General features: G+C 39.3%; 1 protein-coding gene across 6 annotated transcripts in view; it reads left to right on the forward strand.

Moving 5' to 3' along the window:
* The window catches only part of SYT7 (synaptotagmin 7), a 256,942-nt gene that overhangs the window by 199,045 nt on the left and 38,435 nt on the right, over positions 1 to 19,462 (forward strand). For 4 of the 6 annotated variants that reach the window (XM_034420188.3, XM_034420189.3, XM_034420192.3 and 1 more), the window contains 2 exons: positions 8,752 to 8,874; positions 16,874 to 17,009. In XM_034420188.3, the coding sequence (XP_034276079.2) occupies positions 8,752 to 8,874; positions 16,874 to 17,009 (259 nt within the window). The remainder of the gene's footprint in view (positions 1 to 8,751; positions 8,875 to 16,873; positions 17,010 to 19,462) is intronic. The other 2 variants (XM_034420194.3, XM_034420193.3) reach the window with 1 other exon arrangement.

Here is a 19,462-nt window from a genome sequence, read left to right on the forward strand (position 1 = left end):
AAATTTAGAATGAAGATTAAAAACCTCATTTGAGTCAATGACACTCGGGCACAGTTTTTGTTTGTTTGTTTGCAACAGTAAGGAGATGTTTTGCCACTGTTACTGTCAAGGATGTTTTTCAACCATTCAATCTAGCCAACAACTGGGATTCCCTAAAATCTCCCAACCAAGGACTAACCAGACCTAAGTGCTGCTCTCTGGTGAACCCTGTACAGAATAGACCAACAATCAAAGTTTTAAATCCAAAGTACCTCTGCATCCAACCCTAAAAATAGTACACCAGTTATAAAATCTGTGGTATAAACAAAACTTTTCAATATAAACGGACAAGAGAAAGGCTAATTAATCCATTCTTTCACAAGGATCTCACAAATGTCACAAATGAATCTCAAGCAGTTCCATAGACCCACCCCTTCCCTTGCTTTGGGTGTTTTTTTTCCCCTCTTAAAAAAAAACTGGCCCTAAACATTTTTCTCTTTAGAAAGCTGATTAGTTATAAAAACTTATTTCACTAAAATTAGCAAGGAAATTGAGAGTACCCAGAAACAGAATAATCTTTATAATAATTTAATGAACGTTTTGTAGAAAACTGATACTTAAACTCCAGTAAAAGAATGGATCTCAGTTAATGACAAACACTTAATCTTGTTATCAGACATAGAAGTGGGCAGGGACACTCGTTATCTCCCTCTGATCAGTACCTATCAAACATATAATGCAGCCTAGGAGGACATTAGGCCATTTAGCCATTGGCCATTCTTGATCTGAATGTACATATTGTACATTTTAATATATGATGGTATTAATAAATAGTTCCAGCTAGATGAGCAAATTGAATCTCTTTGGAGAATCTCTTTCCTTGCCATTTTTATCCTAATTTTTTATGCAGGTGCAGGACATCTGGGGAAAGATTAACAAGAGTCATAAAATGTCAGAATAGTTTTCCCTCTTCATTGTTACATGTTTCCCCTTATGTTGAGTGAGGTTCTTTTTCTAAATTCAGTATTTTACAATAAATCTTGCCAACTGGCTTACTTTGAATTGGAAAAGGTGGCGTACTCATAGAATGAGATCAGCAAATGAATTGCTATTCTGAATGTGCCACACCTCACCTGAAGGATGTGCAACTGAAGAATGTCATTGTCATATGAATGTTGTCACCTGATAGGTGGAAATCAGAGCATGGTGGCTGGCAAAGAACAGGGTTTAAGTCAGTGGTGAAATCCAAATTTTTTTACTACTGGTTCTGTGGGTGTGGCTTGGTGGGCGTGGCAGGGGAAGGATACTGCAAAATCTCCATTCCCACCCCACTCCAGGGGAAGGATACTGCAAAATCTCCATTCCCACCCCACTCCTGGGGGAGGGATATTGCAAAATCTCCATTCCCACACCACTCTGGGGCCAGTCAGAGGTATTTGCCGGTTCTCTGAACTACTCAAAATTTCCGCTACCGGTTCTCCAGAACCTGTCAGAACTTGCTGGATTTCACCCCTGGTTTAAGTTATTGATAACAAATATTTCCTTGGTCTTCACAGCTCTTGCTATTGTCAGTGAATACTTAGTAGGCTTTATTCTAAAGCCAAGAAACAGTGAGCAGTTTGCTAAATCAATGGTTTTTTTAGTGGAATACAAATCCTGATGCGATTTGCCTTTGTATTTCCATTTGCATTCTTTCCCCTCTGTATTTACAAGATATGTCCATACCCCAGATGCTGTTACCTCCAAGACCCATCTTTCCTAATCAACCCAGCCAAATATGAAAAGATAAGAAGTGCAGACTAACAGCCTTTGAGAAGCCATGTATCACTCACTCCAATTGAGAAGACCAAATATTTAAAAATCCCATAGTGTAAATATATAAGGGAATATGTAGGCCAGGGGTGTCAAACACACGGCCCGCAGACTGGACGTGGTTGGATCCGGCCCACGGGGCCGTCCTGGAAAATGTAAGGGGCTGGCCCGAGTCACTTCAGCCCGGTCTGCCCAATGCGAAGAGGAAACATCGGGCCAGTGTGGCTTCGGCCCAGTCTACCCAATGCGAAGAGGAAACTTCAGTCCAGCATGGCTTTGGCCCAGTCTACCCAATGTGAAGAGGGAACATTGGGCCATCATGGCTTCAGCCCAGTCTACCCAATGTGAAGAGGAAACATGCCAGCAGTTTGGGGAGTGGTGTCAACTGGCCACGTCCAGCCAGTTGGCTACGCCCAGTGAATGGCAATAAGTTGGCCATGCCCACCCAGTTGGCCACACCCGCCTGGCCTCCTGAGGTCAACCACAGCCCTGATGCGGCCCCCAATGAAATTGAGTTTGACACCCCTGATGTAGGGAGAAGGATTCAAGTCCTGCGGAAAGTTTTCAAACTCCAAAACTGTAACCCTTCATTGTCTTCCAGGAGTCTATATCACATGGTATTTCTGAATGTATAATTCATTTGAAACAAAATGCAGTCTGTTCCCATGTGGTAGTAAATGTAGTAATTAGTAACTGAGAAAAACAGACACTGAGAACTAAATGAAGTTCACATGATTTACATGACATGGTTTAGATTCACATACAATGAATAGCGAACTTGCTATCTCTCTGCTGCCAACCTTTTCAGCTTTCGTAAATGGATGCAGAATCAAGCAGTAAATGCTTAAAAATCAGTTTTCCTTTAATTTTGGTAGCCTGTTATGCAGCTAACAATAGTTAGCAACTAACATCTTTTATTTAATAAGTTTCTTAGTATAATTTTTAAAAAACAGCAGTTAAGACAATTTAGAGCAGGGGTGTCAAACTCGATTTCATTGACAGCTGCATCTGGGTTATGTTTGACTTTGGGGGGTTGAGTGGGCGTGGCCTAGGTGGATGTGGCCAGTTTGACATCACTCATGTCAGGGGCGCCTGTGGCGGCCCGGGTGCTCTGCCAGTGAAAACAGGCTCCCAAGCGCCGTTTTTGGCTGCAACAGCCTCCTGCAACCATCTGCCAGCGAAAATGGTGCTTGGGGGGCCGCATGTGGCCCTCCCAAGCTTCATTTTCGCTGGCAGAAGCACTGCGGGCCAGTTCTTCACTATTTCCAGGGCGACCCTGCGGGCCAGATCTAAGCACCTGGATCTGGGCCCTGGGCTTTGAGTTTGACACCCCTCATTTAGAGGTTTAAAATACAAGGCAGGATAAACAAAAACAAATCCATGGAATAAAGCCATTCAGTAGAAAAGCCTTCAGGGTCAATCAACGAAAACTGACTCACTTCCCAATGTATTTTTTTTTAATTAACATATGATCCAAACTTACTATGAAAGTTTATTAAGGAATGCATCACATAATAAGGTTCCACAAAAAAACACACTGTACAGTTCAATGCTGAAAACTGAACATACCTAGAAGATCCACCATTGCACATCTTAAAGATGGTCTAAATTCCTAGACATTTTGCTTGGGGTCATAACCATGATGGTTAACACTGCATTATTATCCATAATATCTGTACAGAATTAGTTCAAATCAGCCATAGTATTAGAAATATATAATAAGGCATTAATTTTCAAACATTGACAATACTATTTTCAGCTGGCTTTTGAGTTGGTAGGAACAGTAGAATAAACCTTGACAAGGGAAGTAAGACTTATTCTAAATGTTAGAATAGAATAAGGTATAAGGTAAAATGCTTCAAACCTGGACAGTAAACTGTAAGCAACAAACCTTTAGTTTTAGTGATTGCAGAATGAGATGACTTCATAGAACGAATAAATCAAACCTAACATTCTTATTACAGAAATCTGTAAAACAGACTCATAGATCAGTTTATACATTGTATGTAGCAGACGCCATCTGAAAATTTGAGTTGTGCTGAATGTGATTAATCCCTATACTCTCTCCACCTGTTGCTCAACCAGTGCAGAATTTTAGATGCCCTTGGTCATGAATTCATCAGGCACAATTAAAAGTTCATTCATGAATACCAAAGAATCCTCTATTCTGACAGAACTTGGGTGGAAAAACTGATATCTTTTCCATTCCCTGTGGTGAAATGTATAAACAGAAACCTAAGAATAGATCTGAGTATGTCATGCCAGTAATGTTTGTACAATAAAACAACAATTCATAAAACTATTGTTTTCGGAGAGGATGATCTTTGAGGCAATGTCTACATGACTAGACTTTCTCTTTCTCCCAACTTCTCAACCCATCAATTCTACAGAGCAAATATTGTGGTTGTGAAAGTGAGTGTGTGTCCTATGTCTCAATTTCTATCCCATTAATCTAATGCCTTCTCAGTGTGATGGACCCTAATTAACACGGTTGCTGAAAATTATGAGCATTGAGGTCTAAGATATCTAAGAAAGTCTTCTTAGGAAAGACTGATCTACTGTATTCTCTATAACTATTTTGTATCATTATTATGAAAATGGCTGTAATTGAAATAAATGAAATGAAGCTAAAGGTTAGATCATAACTGCAAGGAAAAGATGTATTTACACTAAGTTAGTGCTTGGGTTCCTAAGGGAAGTTGATGTTAGGAATGAAATAAATCAAGATGTAATTAAGATCCAGGGGTACACATTATGGTCAGTTCATACTGCCAAACCTGTTTCCATGTGATAGCTACCATCTGTGCAACTTTGCTCTTTGTTTTTTGGCCAATATGGGAACAGAATGCTGGATTGGGTAGGTTTTGGTCCAAACCAGTCCAACACTCCTCTAAAATTTATTCAAAGTGATAAAAACCAAAATGTTTGCAAAGAGCTTCAGAAGCGTCTCTGACAACTGGGTGTATGGTTAGCCAAATGGCAAATGCAATTCTGTTTAACTTCATTGAGGCAAAACCCTGTAGATTCACCTATATACTGACAGAGTCTGAGTACTCTTGTCATCAGGAAAAAGAAATTGAGGTCATTAATAGTGGAAAGCCCCATGAAAATGTTAATTCAGTGTAAGGTGTCTATGAAAAATATAGATTCCATGTTAGAAATCATTAGAGAAGGGCTTGAAAATAAAAGTGCCAATATTGCAATGCTTTTGTACAACTCTATGGTGTGCCCACATTTGGAATACTGTATACATTTCTGATTGCCCCATCTGTTAAAATAAATAACAAAGCAGAGACTTAATGCTCCTTTTTGAACCCTCACACACACAGAGACACTCTCAAGACAAAAAAAAAATACTTCCCATTTTGAAGGATTCAGGAGCCAAAAATGGCTAAACCTACGGCATGGCACTCATCTTCTCCTTTAAAGTCATCAAGCTTTTTTAATAACTCTTTATTTCAAAGAGCATTCCTATCATTATTTGTTATAGTCCCTATAACAGTTATGTTTGGAAGCAAGACAAGCTCCTCAAATTAAGCTCCTGGTTTTTCAAACTCAGGGGATGCAGAAGATATGCAGAGCCATATATATTTGTGAATTAAAATAATCATTAATTAAAACAATGTGACTGGGCTTGTGATATGACATATTTTTAACTGCAGTTGTGGAACAGTGAGGCACAGAGAAACTAAGAGTCTGTGAGTCTGTGATTGTTTTTAGCTATTATTGAAAGTGAGAACAAGCACTTTAGCCTTTGTATCACTTTGGATTCTGAAGTACATAGAAGGCCCCTGAAGATAGAGCAAGCTGTCCCTTACATGTTATTCCATTAATGTGTGAATTATAATTATTCTGAAAGACAAGTGTAGAGTTAAGGTGCCTTTCCTGTCTCCTGAACTACTCTCTCCTTGCTTCCTTCTATGTGGATGTAAGATACAGAAGCATTTTATAGAACAGCCGGAGAAAGTCTCAAAAATGTGAGGAAGGTTGAGAGGAGTTAGGACAGCATAAATGTCTATATATAAAATATATATAGAAATATTTCCTTTTCTGATAGACAACTATCATTGGCAGAGATGTTCTTCTAGATATTATGAACTATCTCAGTCATCCAGCTGCAGACTCTTCTTATTATTTCATTAATTTTTAAAATGGCTGCCAGACTGAACTCTCCTGAATGTATATCTCATCAAACATATGGTAAATCAGTCTAAGAATCAAAACAAAAATGTGCCCCCAATCTTGCTTTAGCATTTCAGAAAATGGGTTGCTTTACCTCTAGCTATTTTGGGAATTGCCTGCTTCATCTCTGATCCAAACAAAGCTCCCTTCAGAATTTCTAGGCTTCATATGTCTTCCTACCAAATGACAGAAGAGAAATAAACCACTTTTTAAAGTTTTTACTGAAATTTTAAATAGATTAATACTATTTGAAGAGTTTCCCTCCCCTCCCCCCCAAAAAAAACCATGAGTTATACAATCATTTCTGAGAAATGTACGGTGGCTTTTGCAAATGTGGCTTCTCATTCTGAGGAGATGATGCTTGCCAAACTTCGGGAAAGTAAAAATTACACTCCCTAACCTACTTATAATGAGGGTTCAAGCTTTATTATGGCAATATTCAATATTGCTACATATTAGAAAGTTATTCTTGGATCAAACCCACAAAAACATATTTCCTGCTCCAGCAAGCTCAGAATTTGGGACGCATCCAGAAGATGAATATAAACCTCCATCTTTTCCCCCTTCTTGAGGTAGGCTGGAGTCATAAGCAGAAGCACCCTTCTTATGACATGGGATTCCACTGCAAAATTTTAGTGTAAGTCACAAATATCCATTCTCAGCAATACACCTGTATGAAATTGGGCTGGAGAGAATTTGTAGCTGATTTTGGTAGCATTTTCCTGATGATGTTATGGTCTGGTTCATAATCTCAGCCTGTGCAAAATTTATTGATGTTACAAAACATCGGTTCATTTTTACTGTGCTTATTGTCCATGAAACTTTCTATTAAATAAAACACATAACAGGAGCCTTATTACTCAAAACTAAATTTCCCAGACAGGCCTGTGTGTCTGATCCAGAATAAGGAGGGGATGTAAAAGAAATGATGAATAAAATATATTTTTAAAATAGCCAATTTATTGCATAATGTGTCACTTAAACAAGTACTTTAGCATTACTTCTAATTTTATTGCCATAGATTATTTTTCTCACTATTGAAGTTTCTATGGAAATCCTTGATTATTTACAGGACAAACAGACCAATATGACACTCACAGGTTTAGACTTTGCTCTGGGTTATATTTTAAGCTGGCCACAAAATTTGAGCCAAACCAGAGCAAGATCCTGCTGATTAAAGATCCTGCTTCTATGTCAATTCATATCCAAAACTGCATCATTATCTGTTTATTAAACATCTTTGAAACTCAGATAAAGAGGAAAGAACAAAGGATGATGGCCAGTTGTAATGTATTTTAATACCCCATGACATTTAGCCTGTCATAATTGCTCCCTTTTCTAGTTCCATGTCCTTTCACAGATGTTTATTTGGTCTCTGGTACATTGCCACTCAGACAGCTTCAGATTTTATCACAGAATTCCTACTCAGAGCCTCTTTTATTTCCAGAATTGTTTGACCCATTCTGAATTCAGCTATTGTATGTGGAAGGTCTCACAAGGAGTGACAAACAGGGTAGTCTGGATGACAGCGAGCAGACACCTCATATTTGATATATGAATAACACCGAAACTGCAGTCACAGCATTGTTTTTGATGCACCACTGTCTTTTGCACCTTGGGGTGATAACACAGCTGCTGGCCAACAAAAAGCCAAAACATTCTTGTTCAGAACAAAAATGCCTGGAGTTCTCTAAAACTTAGAAATCAGCTTTAAAATCACATTGGACACAAATTTACAAGGCCTATATATCAAAATGGAAAATCTCTGTTTTTTGTTTGGGATTTCAGATGGCCATAACATCCTTTACTGTGATTTTTTATTTGACCATGATAAGATTAAATATATGCAAGGATTTGAGTAATATTCTCCACTGCAAAAGATGGAAAAATATGAAATCCTAGCCCCGAATAATAAAACAGTTTTAATTGCAGCAATAATTGCCAATGTACTTCATTGTTATTGACCCCAGAGCAGTTCCAATAACTACATTCCAATGACTTCACCTAATTTCCAGCTATTATTTATTTATCTGTCAATTTTTTATTGCCACCCATCTCACAAGAAGTGACTCTGGGTGGCACACAATAATCATTGTTGATAATGCCAAAATATCTAGTGCTTCTTAATAACTGTGTAGCAAACTACAATTTTGTAAAATATACTGCAACATGTGCAGTTATTTATGCAACACAATTGTTTCAAACTGCCATCAGCAATCAGTGGTATCCAAATCCATTTTCATCTGTGGTACCTTACTGAATGGCTTGCACCAGTAATTCTCTCGATCCAAATTACTTCATCAGATTATTGGGGAGATAAAAACATGAGGAAGAAAATATCATAAATATTATTTGAGCACAGAATATAAATCTATTAAGTAAAAATAATCAATGAACCAATGATTCTGGAAATAGATCAAGTTTCTTATCTGTGCCAAAGAATGGCCAATGTAGCAAGATGCTTTTCTCTTGAAAATTTGCTTCTTAGCCTCTGTCTTACGCAACTCCCTTTTAATAAATTCTTTTGTATCTTCTAACCTCTGTTAATTCTTGCTCTGAATCTTGTCAAAGAACATTGAGAATTTAATGTGTATTGTGGGAACAATAGTTACATATTATAGTCTCCTTTTCACTGTAGTTTTATAATATTGGTGTTCTTTCTAGTTTCTTGTCTTATGCTTTGTTCTTTTTTCTCTTTCCTGTCTGCCTCTTTTACCTGCATCCTGCTCACTGAATCTGGGGCCTCTTCACTCCCCTGGATGGATCACCTCTGGACAGGGAAGGCCGTATGGTGGTGCTATCACTTGTTTTGGGGCTCTCAGAACAGGACGACTTTGCCAATATACCTGATCTACAAACTACTGGGAACCAGCAGAACCAGAATTCTCAGGGGGACAAGAGGTATGAGTAGGAGACAGAGGCTTTCAGCTGCAAGAACCAGCAAGAGGAAAGAGAGCCTTCCATCCTAGCCCAACGAAAAAATGGAAGGCTGGTTCTGGAAATAGAAATTCTCAACTGAGCCACTCTAAGACATCCTGCTGGCATCCTTGTTCCCCTGCTGGTTGCTGAGTTTCTCTAGGAAAATCACTGGAATCTCGTGGCTATTTTTCCCCCCCAAATGCATACTTTGTATTTACAGTAACTCACATAAATCCTAGTACATTTCTCCAATTTCATATAGGCTTTCACTTCTATCCCTGAAAATATATGAACACAGAGTATATGTCCCACTACAAGAATTTATCTATCTATCTATCTTTCACTAGCGTGCGCGCGCGCGCACACGCACACACACACACACACACACACACACAAACTGAAGAAGAAAAGAAAGTCTCAGTTCCTGGGTTTAAGACTAGGCTTGAGATAAATCCATTTCATGTGATGATTGCATGTACTGTAAATTCAGAAATAGAGTGGAATTTTGTGTATCCTTGACTGAAAACTACATTTCTACTGAATGTCCTAGGAATTGCTTCCAAATATATTTATAAGAATAAATAGAACAGTATTTTTTGTCTACTTACCAAGATTTAACCAAAAAGGACATGAGTTGATTTTACTTCATAAAATTAGTTCAGGGTCAGCAGGTTTGTTGTAAAAATAGAGAGGACATAATATTCAAATGCTATAAATGTCTGAAAAAGAACAATAGGTTTGAAGAATAAAGAAATAAGCTGATATTTATTGCCTGTCAACAGCCATGACCTGTTATCAGAATGAAATTTCTTGAAAATGAACCTAGATTTTAAGGGGACAGGAAGTTTTCCTCAATCATAATGGTGAGAATTCTTGGTGGAGAATTCTTCTCAGTAACCTGCCCAACTAAAATATAATGTTTACAGATGTGGCAAAGAAAATGTTTTTTTTAAAAGATAGTCTTGCTGGAGTAAACTATAGAGGAACTTAAACCATCTTCATAATGAATTACCATCATAATGAAGCCCATTAGATAGATAAATTCTAGGCCCAAATTAAGGTACAACATTGTTATAGTTATTTGGCTCTTGGATGACCTAAAGTAAACTACCTAGTAGTAAATGTATTGCCACTCCATGCTAAGCTATAAATAGTCTCTCATTCCTTGTTTTTCCTCTTCCCTACCTTCCGCTCAGTCAGTTAAAGAGATTTACTAAGATATAGTTGTTTAACTCACAGAAGGAGCTAAACGATAGGGAGTCCAAGAAGAACTGCCTAGCTAGCTAGAGGCAGGGTCCTCAATAGTTCTCACATGGGTGTGAAATGGTGTGAAGGAGCAGATTTCACAAAATCAGTGAATTAATTTATTGGCATCATTTCTCACTTACCAGCTATTTTTACCTGTGTTGAGGCACTGTTTCATTAAGTATTTTCCCACTTCCCATTTAATGGTCCAGGTGCATGCTTCACATGGCTTTTTTCAATGTATAATGTAAGTAGTAGTAGGTGAACTATCTCTCAAATCATTGCAGTGCTCTAGGAAAGGAAATAACCTGCATTGGCTCATGTTCATTCCATAATGCATCTTTACTTGATAAGCTTAACTTAGTGAAAGTATTCTTTGTTGTGCAATTAATAAGCAATAGCCAATGAAGGATATCTTTCTAGAACTGGTTATGAAGACCAGTTCCAGTTTTATAAGATCGGCTTGTGCAAGACATTCCAAGTTTAGAAATCTTAATAATTTACTTAATTGTAGAACCTTGGGCCCACATTCATTCACAAATCATATTTGTGTGTTTTTTGTATTTATAAAACAAAGCAAAAAGAAAGCCACTACAGTGAGCCCTAATCAGATCAGGCCAGTGGGGGGAAGATACCATCCTCCCCAACCTTTCTCTTATTGTTTGATGAAAAGTCTTCCTTTCTGCAAGCTAAAGGGAAGCTAACGGCTTATCTCTTAGACAAATAGCAACTTCAGAAGGCCAGTTTTCCTTTAAGAAAAGAAGGTCCTTCTATTCACTGCATAATCAATCAGGTATCTCTGCAAGTCCATATTTTAGTATTTATTCCTTTGTTAAAACTCAAAAAAAAAGAAAGAACTTACGATAGCTTCAACATGCACCCATTTATTTAATTATTACTGTTATTTAAGCATTCAACAACAGTAAAAAAAAAATCAGTATAAGACCATATAATAAAGCAAAATGTTTTTTAAAAAATCCACAATGCAAAGTAACAGCATAGATCTAGGGCCATTTAATAATTTCTATATCATTGTGTAATTTGAAAGCTGGGTTAAGGATGGCTAATAAATAAATCTATCTTGCCATAATTATGGGTTAAATATTTAGATATATTCCACTAATACAGTTGCTTCACTGTATTCCAGTGTACACACTTTGTATTTTGTGTGAATTCATCTTTAGCAGGATGAATGTCAGGCAGGTACAGTAGACTTTTTATAAAAGTGCTCTAGATATGCCTTGGTAGGATCTTGCATGATCTATATTTAAAAAAAGTAAAGCTAGTGTTTTCAGTTTCATCTGGAAAATATTCACATTGTCAGATTAAATGCAAACGTTACCAGAGCAAACATTTCCATCTGGAAATTTTGGGATAGATCAGGACAAGAAGCGTATGTGTCTTCTAAATCAAAGATGCAAAGATCTTGTAACATTGGTGTAAGAGAGGATTAGAAGCCATACCCTGACATACCTTAGGGCCGTGATCACGAACCTATGACACATATGCCAGAGGTGGCATGTAGAGCCCTCTCTGCTGGCATGTGCGCCGTCACCCAGGTCAGATCTCCGTGGCGTTTCTTTCCTGAGCTTCTGTTTCCTTGCAAACGACAAAACAGAAGCTCACGAAAGAAAAAGATCTTACCTCTTGCTGTGCTACTGGTGTTGGGATACCCCGCCTCCAGTCAGCCAGCTGGTCTTCGGGTCTCTGCTGTGCATGCGTGCATGTCTGCGCATGCACATTTGTGCACACCTTTCAGTTTGGGCATGTGCACCGTGCAGTTTGGGCACTCAGTATCTAAAAGGTTCGCCAGCACTGCCTTAGGGGTTTCAGATATTTGAAGTAAATCCCATACAATGGGAAACAAATTTCATACAATTAGTTATCTGAATCAAAAATCATTTGGTTACTCCTTTCCTTTGACTTTGGTTTCCTGTGAGATCTTTTCATAACTAGTACCATGTATGCAGTAAACCTTCTGGCCAAATGTTACTCGGCCCACATTGTTCTGAGAATACCCTCAGCAATGATCAAAATTAGGCCGTGCTAATTATGTCAGTCCTTTACCCATGTCCCCCTTCCCTTTAGATCAGTGGTGTCAAACTCGATATCATTGAGGACTGCATCAGGATTATGTTTAACCTCGGGGGGCCATGGGGGCCATGGCCAGCATAATATAACTCATGTCGGGGGCACCTGTGGTGGCCCGAGTGCTCTGCCAGCGAAAACTGGCTTCTGGTCCCTGTTTTCAGCCACAATGGCCTCCTGCAGTGCTCTGCCAGCAAAAATGGAGCTCCCCCAAGCTCCGTTTTCACTGGCAGAGGGCTGCAGGAGGCCGTCACGGCCGAAAACGGAGCCTGGGACAGCCACGCTCAGCCCTCCCGAGTTCTGTGCCGAGTTCAGTGCCTCCCGAGGCACCACAGGCCGGTTCTTCATGTTTCCAGGGCGGTCCCACGGGCCAGATCTAAGCACCCCGTGGGCCGGATCTGGCCTGAGGGCCTTGAGTTTGACACCCCTGCTCTAGATACTGATGTGTAGAAGAGACTAATGTAATTGGCCCAGCAAACTGCAGCCTTCTGCGATGGAGCTCTTGTGGACTGGACAAATATTACCAGCCATGATAATATTGGAATCGGATGCCAGTTTCAAACCCTCGGTTCTCTTTCCTGCCTGTTTCATGGAAACATGTCTCTACTTGTTCCCTTGCCAGCTGTGTTCAGTTTGTTCTTTGCTTCCCTACACACACCATGCTGTTTTCACTCCTCTGTGCTCCTTCCCCTGCGTCTCTCTTCACTTTTGTGCCTTGCATCCCTTCCTCTTCTCTGTCTGCTTGGCCCTTGGAATGCTGATCTTGCCCAGTGGTTGCAACAAGCCTTGTGATGCAGTCTGGGGGGTGGGGGTGCCTGCTGGGAGGGTTCTGGTTGCACTCCAGCCACATCTGACTTCAGCCTCTCTCCACTGATCTTGTTTGCAGTGAGCCTATGAATTTCTCATGCCCTCTGTGTGTGTGTCTCTCTCTCCCCCCCCACCCCCTCTCTATAATATCTCCTTCTGGCACTTTCTCTTTTTCTTTCTAGTCTTTCTACTGTTGCTGCCTGATCTTTCCTCCATTGTCAGCTTTGGCAACTCCAGTCCAGTGCCTTGTCCTGTGGGTGTGCTGTTTCTCCCTTACTAATGTTTGTGAGTGAGTGAATGTGTGTGTGTGTGTGTGTGTGTGTGTGTGTGTGTTTCTCTGTCTTACCCACTTCTTTCACTCTATTTCTGTTCTATCAGGAGGCACCATGCAGATCCTGTAATAGAAGACCTTCTTCCTTTTAAGCCTTTTTGTGTCTCTTTGCTTTTCTTATGACTGCAGCATTCATGAACTCCCAGACAGCTTTGCAGCTGATTCAGTATAGTGTGGTTGCAAAAATAACTTCGGATTTGTCATAACTTCTGACAACTGATCTCACACATATGCTTACACTTTCTCTAATATTACACACCCGTACACACACTTATTTTTAACCTTTTCTTTTTCTTCAGCTATTTCAGTCTCTTTTATCTGTGTGTGCATGTGCTAGTCTCTATTCCAGGTATACACCAGTAGCATGTCTAGTTCTTTGCATGTGTCCAGTCTGTCTCGGAGCATAACCTTTCTAGCTGAAATTTCCTACGGCTTGGTCTGTCCTGCATATGTCTAACAAGCTTGAACCTGCCCCTGTATGTTATTTGTTTATTGCTCTATTTCTTGATAGCAGTATTTTTGATTCTGGAAGGATGAGTGTGTGACAGATACATTTGCATGTTTGGATACCTACAGATGTGCATGTGATAAGCCATTGCAACAGTTCATTGGTGCATCTGCCACTTTGTGTTACATCGAAAGAGATTCATATCTCATCATGGTCTTGGAAGTTTTCTCCCTTAGCATCTGTCTGATATTATTTGTCTGTCACCGAACACTTTGTCTGTATATGTTTCTTCGGTTCTTTTTATGTCTCTGATTGACAACTTCAGTGAGTCTCTTCTGCTGACAAGATTTAAGCCTGGCGTTGTGGTTGAAAACAGCCAGCTTTAGACTTACTGCTCTACAAGCCTTTCTCTGCATTGGGAGATCTGCTCTTTTTGGAGCTCCTTGTGTAACATGCAGGAAGAGCCCCCAGCATGTATTCTTATAACTAAGACTGCATGCATGGCTTCTATTTTGGAAGGCCCCAGTAGGAAGTGGTAGGAAAGGCTCTGCCGGACACCACTGAAAGTTGCATCCCATCAGAGCAAATGCAATTGCCTTAGACGGAAAAATAACCCCATCATCCTCAAGGCATTCATTTGTTCTGGATGATTTTTTAAGAATTTTTCCCTGAATGGACAAACAAAACCTACCACCCCAGGCCATTCTTGGGCACATTCAGCCCTGTGGGTAGTTATTTCTTGATTATGCTAGATATATTGATTGTCACATGTTAGAGTAATAAAAGCCATTGCTTTTCAAAAATCTCCTTCTGATGTTTTTTAATTATCAACTGTGACTTCAGAAATTGAAAGTGGCATTCCTATTTTCCTCCCAGCACCAGTCACTAGGCTTTATGATGGGTGACCTTTTATGCCTTGGTTAACATTCAGGGCCCAGCACTTCCTATGCCACTATGGGAATAGACTTGCTCTACTTCTGGCAACCAACACAGAGGTATTTCTTTAACATTTTGCTCCTTCCAATCATGGGGGTTAGTGAAGAGAAATACTACCATTCTGTGATGCACTTTCCCTGTCTCTGAGGAAACATATAGAGCATCACAAATGATACACAGTAATAACTGTGGATTATGGGAGCGCTATAAATATTTTAAAAATATAAAACTCTTCCATAAAATCCACACAAGGGGCCTCAAAAGAGCAGGTTTCTGGCCAAGTAACACATACTGCAAGTCCCTCCAAATGAAAATTTAACACTTCAAACAAAGGACATCTACCCTAGATTTGTTCAGTGTTCAGTATTTTCCTCACATTCAGAAAAATTGGAGTGGAAGAGGGCAGGTTTTCTAACTTTCTACCTTTAAACGTAAAATGTATTTAAACTCAAGAGGAATATTATTTATTTAACTGGGCACTAAATACTGCATTTGTTCTTCAACTTATCCAAAAAAAGTGTTCCATAAATTCTATTCCATGTCTTTGTATATCATATGTGAATCCCGATATGTCTTTGTTAAATGTCCAGCCTCTGGAAATTGTAACCAGCTCTCTCATTCTGCATCCATTGTCCCAAATAGTTTTTCAGACAATAAGATATTTATATCTCTCCCCCTATAGATGCCCTTTTCACATCCTAATGCCCACCAGTTCCTCTCGTTTTTTCCTATCTCACATCTCTATCCTAAAATCCAAACTTTCTCATGCCAGATGTAATAACATCCCATCCTGACTAACTGAAAACATTAGATTCTTTTAAGTTTGCTAAGGCTTGTCAGGAGGAGAGGACCACTGATTAAAATAAAAGCCAATGAGAAACATATTTCATGTTTGAATCCCCTGGTAGGAAGAAGGAGGAGGCTAGGTTTTAAGTATGCTTTAGTGAATCTATAATTCAGACTAGGTGTGTTGGACATGTGGAATAAGTCATGTTATATGGAGATCCACACTGAATGTTTTATTAACAGGTGAAATAAGTTCTTATCTGTACCATAGGTGTTACTTCTCAGCTCGACTTGAGAGTCCATAGCTATGCTGTTGTAGAGACACAAAGGAAGTCAGGGCTTGCCAAGATGCTTTTGGTTAGCAATTTCCCTCTCTGCTGCAAAAGAAGTAAGCTGGAAGGCAGTTGCTACATACACTATCATTGATACAGCTCAGTGGGGCATAATCAGTGGATAATAAGATAATACTGCAACAGCTTGATTCATCTGGCAAAATGTAGGCTACAGTGGAGAGGTTTAACTCAGGTTGTGTCATGTTTTGGAGTAGAGATATGATCTGTCACAGACAATCTATCCTAGCTTTTTGACTCTGCTCCTTTTTTAAGGCCTTATGAGATATCCCTTTGTCACCCAGCACTCAGGTTCCCTAGGTGCTCTGAGTACACTGGCTGAGAAACCATCTGGCTGTACGTCATCTCAGAAATTGCCTGTCAAGGAAAGTAAACAAAAGCACTTCTCTCTTTGACAGAGGGGATTTTGTGTTTGGAGAAGGTTAATGGCCTGTGAGGTAGGAAGGGAATTGGCAGCAAGCTCCACAGCAAATCCAACCAGCATTCATGATTTGGCATGAGATAATGAGAGCCAATGTGGTGTAGTGGTTAAAGTGCTGGACTAGCATTAAAGAAATCCAGATTCAAGTTCACCAGGAAACATCACAAGTTGACTTAGAGCCAGTTCTTTCGTTCAGCCTAAAATCTGACCAGAGTTTTTGGTATGGTGATAAATTGAAAAACTACTTTGAGCTTCTGGAGAAAAAGCAGAATAGAAGTCTGAAAACAATATGTTGTTTTTATCATCCTTCTCATTAGTAATCATTACCAGAAAATACTGAGCAATACCACTTAACAGTATATATCAGAAAAAAAATGGGCCACAAATGAAAGAGATCATGATAAATTCAAAACTATATACCAGTTGTTTAAATGATAATACTGCATAATTTTTGTTACTTTTCTACTGTTGAATGGATCTACCATAATATATGCTCTTTCTCCCTATTACAAATATTGAGTTTTTATTATATTCAAAACATATGTAAAGGTTTCCCTTCTCTCCCACAGATTACCCTCTGGAGGGAAAGTTGTCAACACAACACCAGTGCTAGGTCAGACCCAACATGAGGACACTGATCACAAAACAGAGCCCCGTTCATCTGTCTCAGACCTTGTAAATTCCCTTACTAGTGAGATGTTGATGGTAAGTGTTGATAGTTTTCCCCTGGTTTTATAATATCTGTTGATGCATGACTTGGAGAAAGGAAAGGCCTCTGTATCCCTTTACCTCTTTTTCCTCAAACTATGTCCACCCCACAGCAAATGGTGCCTGTCACCATCAAATTAAACATGGCATATTTTCAAAATCCAAAGGAAAGGCCAGAATGTTTGAAGATCCCCAGATCTTGAGATTTCAGTGAGCTCATATGAAATCTTATGAAATTGTGCAATTCATGCAAGACTTGCCAGAGAAACTCACAATGAGACTACCAAAATCTTGAGAGATGTAGCCTTCCAACAACATTTGAAGCAACTTTGCAAAGGTTGGTCATTACACAAGCTAGCACAACATTGACATGGACCTGAAAAGGATGTTCAACTGTTTTAAATGCTAGCTGTACATTCTCCCCATGAAAAGAACTACATAAACTGTATATATTGTGTCAGCTATAAACTCATCTTTGAAAATCTGACTCTTTCCCCTATTTCCACTGTAGCATCTTTATTCCTTGTCTTTTTTCATCTCCTCATTGAGCCTTTCCCCATTGTACTAACCATGGCACAGATATCCCCATCTAATTTTCTGCTTTCATTTGAGGCAGCCTTAATTTATTCCTCAGTTTCTGTATTGCTAAAAGAGTGTTCCCCTGTTAATCAGGCAAGAGTTTTGGCACTTTACTGTGGGTCACTGTACTGCACTTCATTGACCATTTTAATGTTTTTTCCTCCTCCCTATTGTTACATTTTGTAGCAGGATTGCTAAAGTAAATTCAAAAATACAAAAGGTAAACAGTGAAACAAACAATAAAGCATCATAAAGAATACACTTCAAAAACACTAAACAAAAACAGAAAAAACTCCAAAATTAAAGAACCCACAGGGAAAAAATTAAAATCTATACACACACGCGTGCACACACTGTAGTGTGCAGCTATTGTAGTCATTAGCTATTCTTTTCAATATAAGTTCAAAAAATTCTGTTCCAGAGAGTTGGCTGGGTGAGGATGTACAAACTTATTTTCCCTCTTGCTTCACTGTTGCGATACCCCCAACACCATCATTGATCAATTGCTAAGGGTTTGGCCTTTGGTTAAAAACTGTCTTGATTTAGTGGAAGAGACATACATGGGAGTGTTGGGTGAAACAGTACAAGAGGCCCCTATCCTTTCATCTGCCCAGACCTCACCTGTATCACCTGTCATTACTGTTGAACATGACTTTAATACTCTGAAATGATGACAAACATGTGTGTATTAGTAACCTAAATAACAGGCTCAAACAGGATGCACATTGCCGAATAGAACAGAATAGTTCCTTTCCATGCAGACCTCTGGGACACTTGTCACCCAGGTTTGGTTTGAATTTTGATGGCTGGCTAAATCCACCAATCTAGCCATCTGTCAAAACTGTCCAATCTCATCCCATGTTAAGGATAAGGTTGGATGGAATTTTCCCCTCCTACAAGTAAAGTTTAGTAAGAGGAAAGGGCAACAGGAGAATCTGCCAGTCCTTTAGCATGTCCAGCATGCAATAAATGAAGACACCACCTTTTGCCAGTCACAAGCCTAGAGCAAAGTAGGATTGGCTACAGGGGCAGCAGTTGTTATGCTGCTGATACACTTTTCTGCTGGGTGAATAATATTTTAAATGAGCCATGAGGAAGAGCCCATTAACTTGGTCCTGTTTGCTAGGAATTGATTAACAAGCTAGTCTAAACAGAGCACAGCAGGCAAAGAACTGGCTTCTGGAGCCATTAAATGACCCATCCAACGATTTAATGGAGTTGCTGGAAGAGGAAAGGGAGCCCAAGGCTACAAACTTAGACCCTTATATCATGATCAACAGGCAACCTTCACTTATGTCATTCCTCTTAATAAATCCAACAGAATGCAAGACAGATGCACTTGACCTATAGCAAGCTTAAACCAAGTAATATATTTGTATGAGGACTGTAATATGTTAAACAATATATTAATATGTTACTAAGCTGCTTTAAATACCTTTTGTTTATCACATTGATCCTTTTGAGATCTCCCTCCCTTCCTCCCCCCTCTCCCCCCCCGCGCCTCTCTCACATACATCAGCTTTTTAAAAAGTTATTATTGTATGGTTTTATCTCTTCTTATGCATACTGTTTTGTTAGACTAAAAATTGAAAGATCCAATTCTGTGTTTAGTTTGTACTTTGGTTTGCAGTTAAGAAAAAAAGCTAACAGAGAAGTTCTATACTGGAACTTCTATTATACTTTATAATAGCTGGGAGGGGGGGTGTCGCATCACCTCTTTTAATGGAACTTGAAGCACATCAGTACAGAAAAGGTATACTGTCAAATCATTGCAGAGCAGCCTTTCCCACCTTGGTGTCCTTCTGGGAAATTGAAAGTGATGGAAGTTGTAGTACTGTAGTACCCATTTTGGAGATAGTAGCCTCAAACTC

Source organism: Pantherophis guttatus, chromosome 1 (assembly GCF_059756535.1).
Source record: "Pantherophis guttatus breed Tessera chromosome 1, ASM5975653v1, whole genome shotgun sequence".
Lineage (NCBI taxonomy): Eukaryota > Metazoa > Chordata > Lepidosauria > Squamata > Colubridae > Pantherophis > Pantherophis guttatus.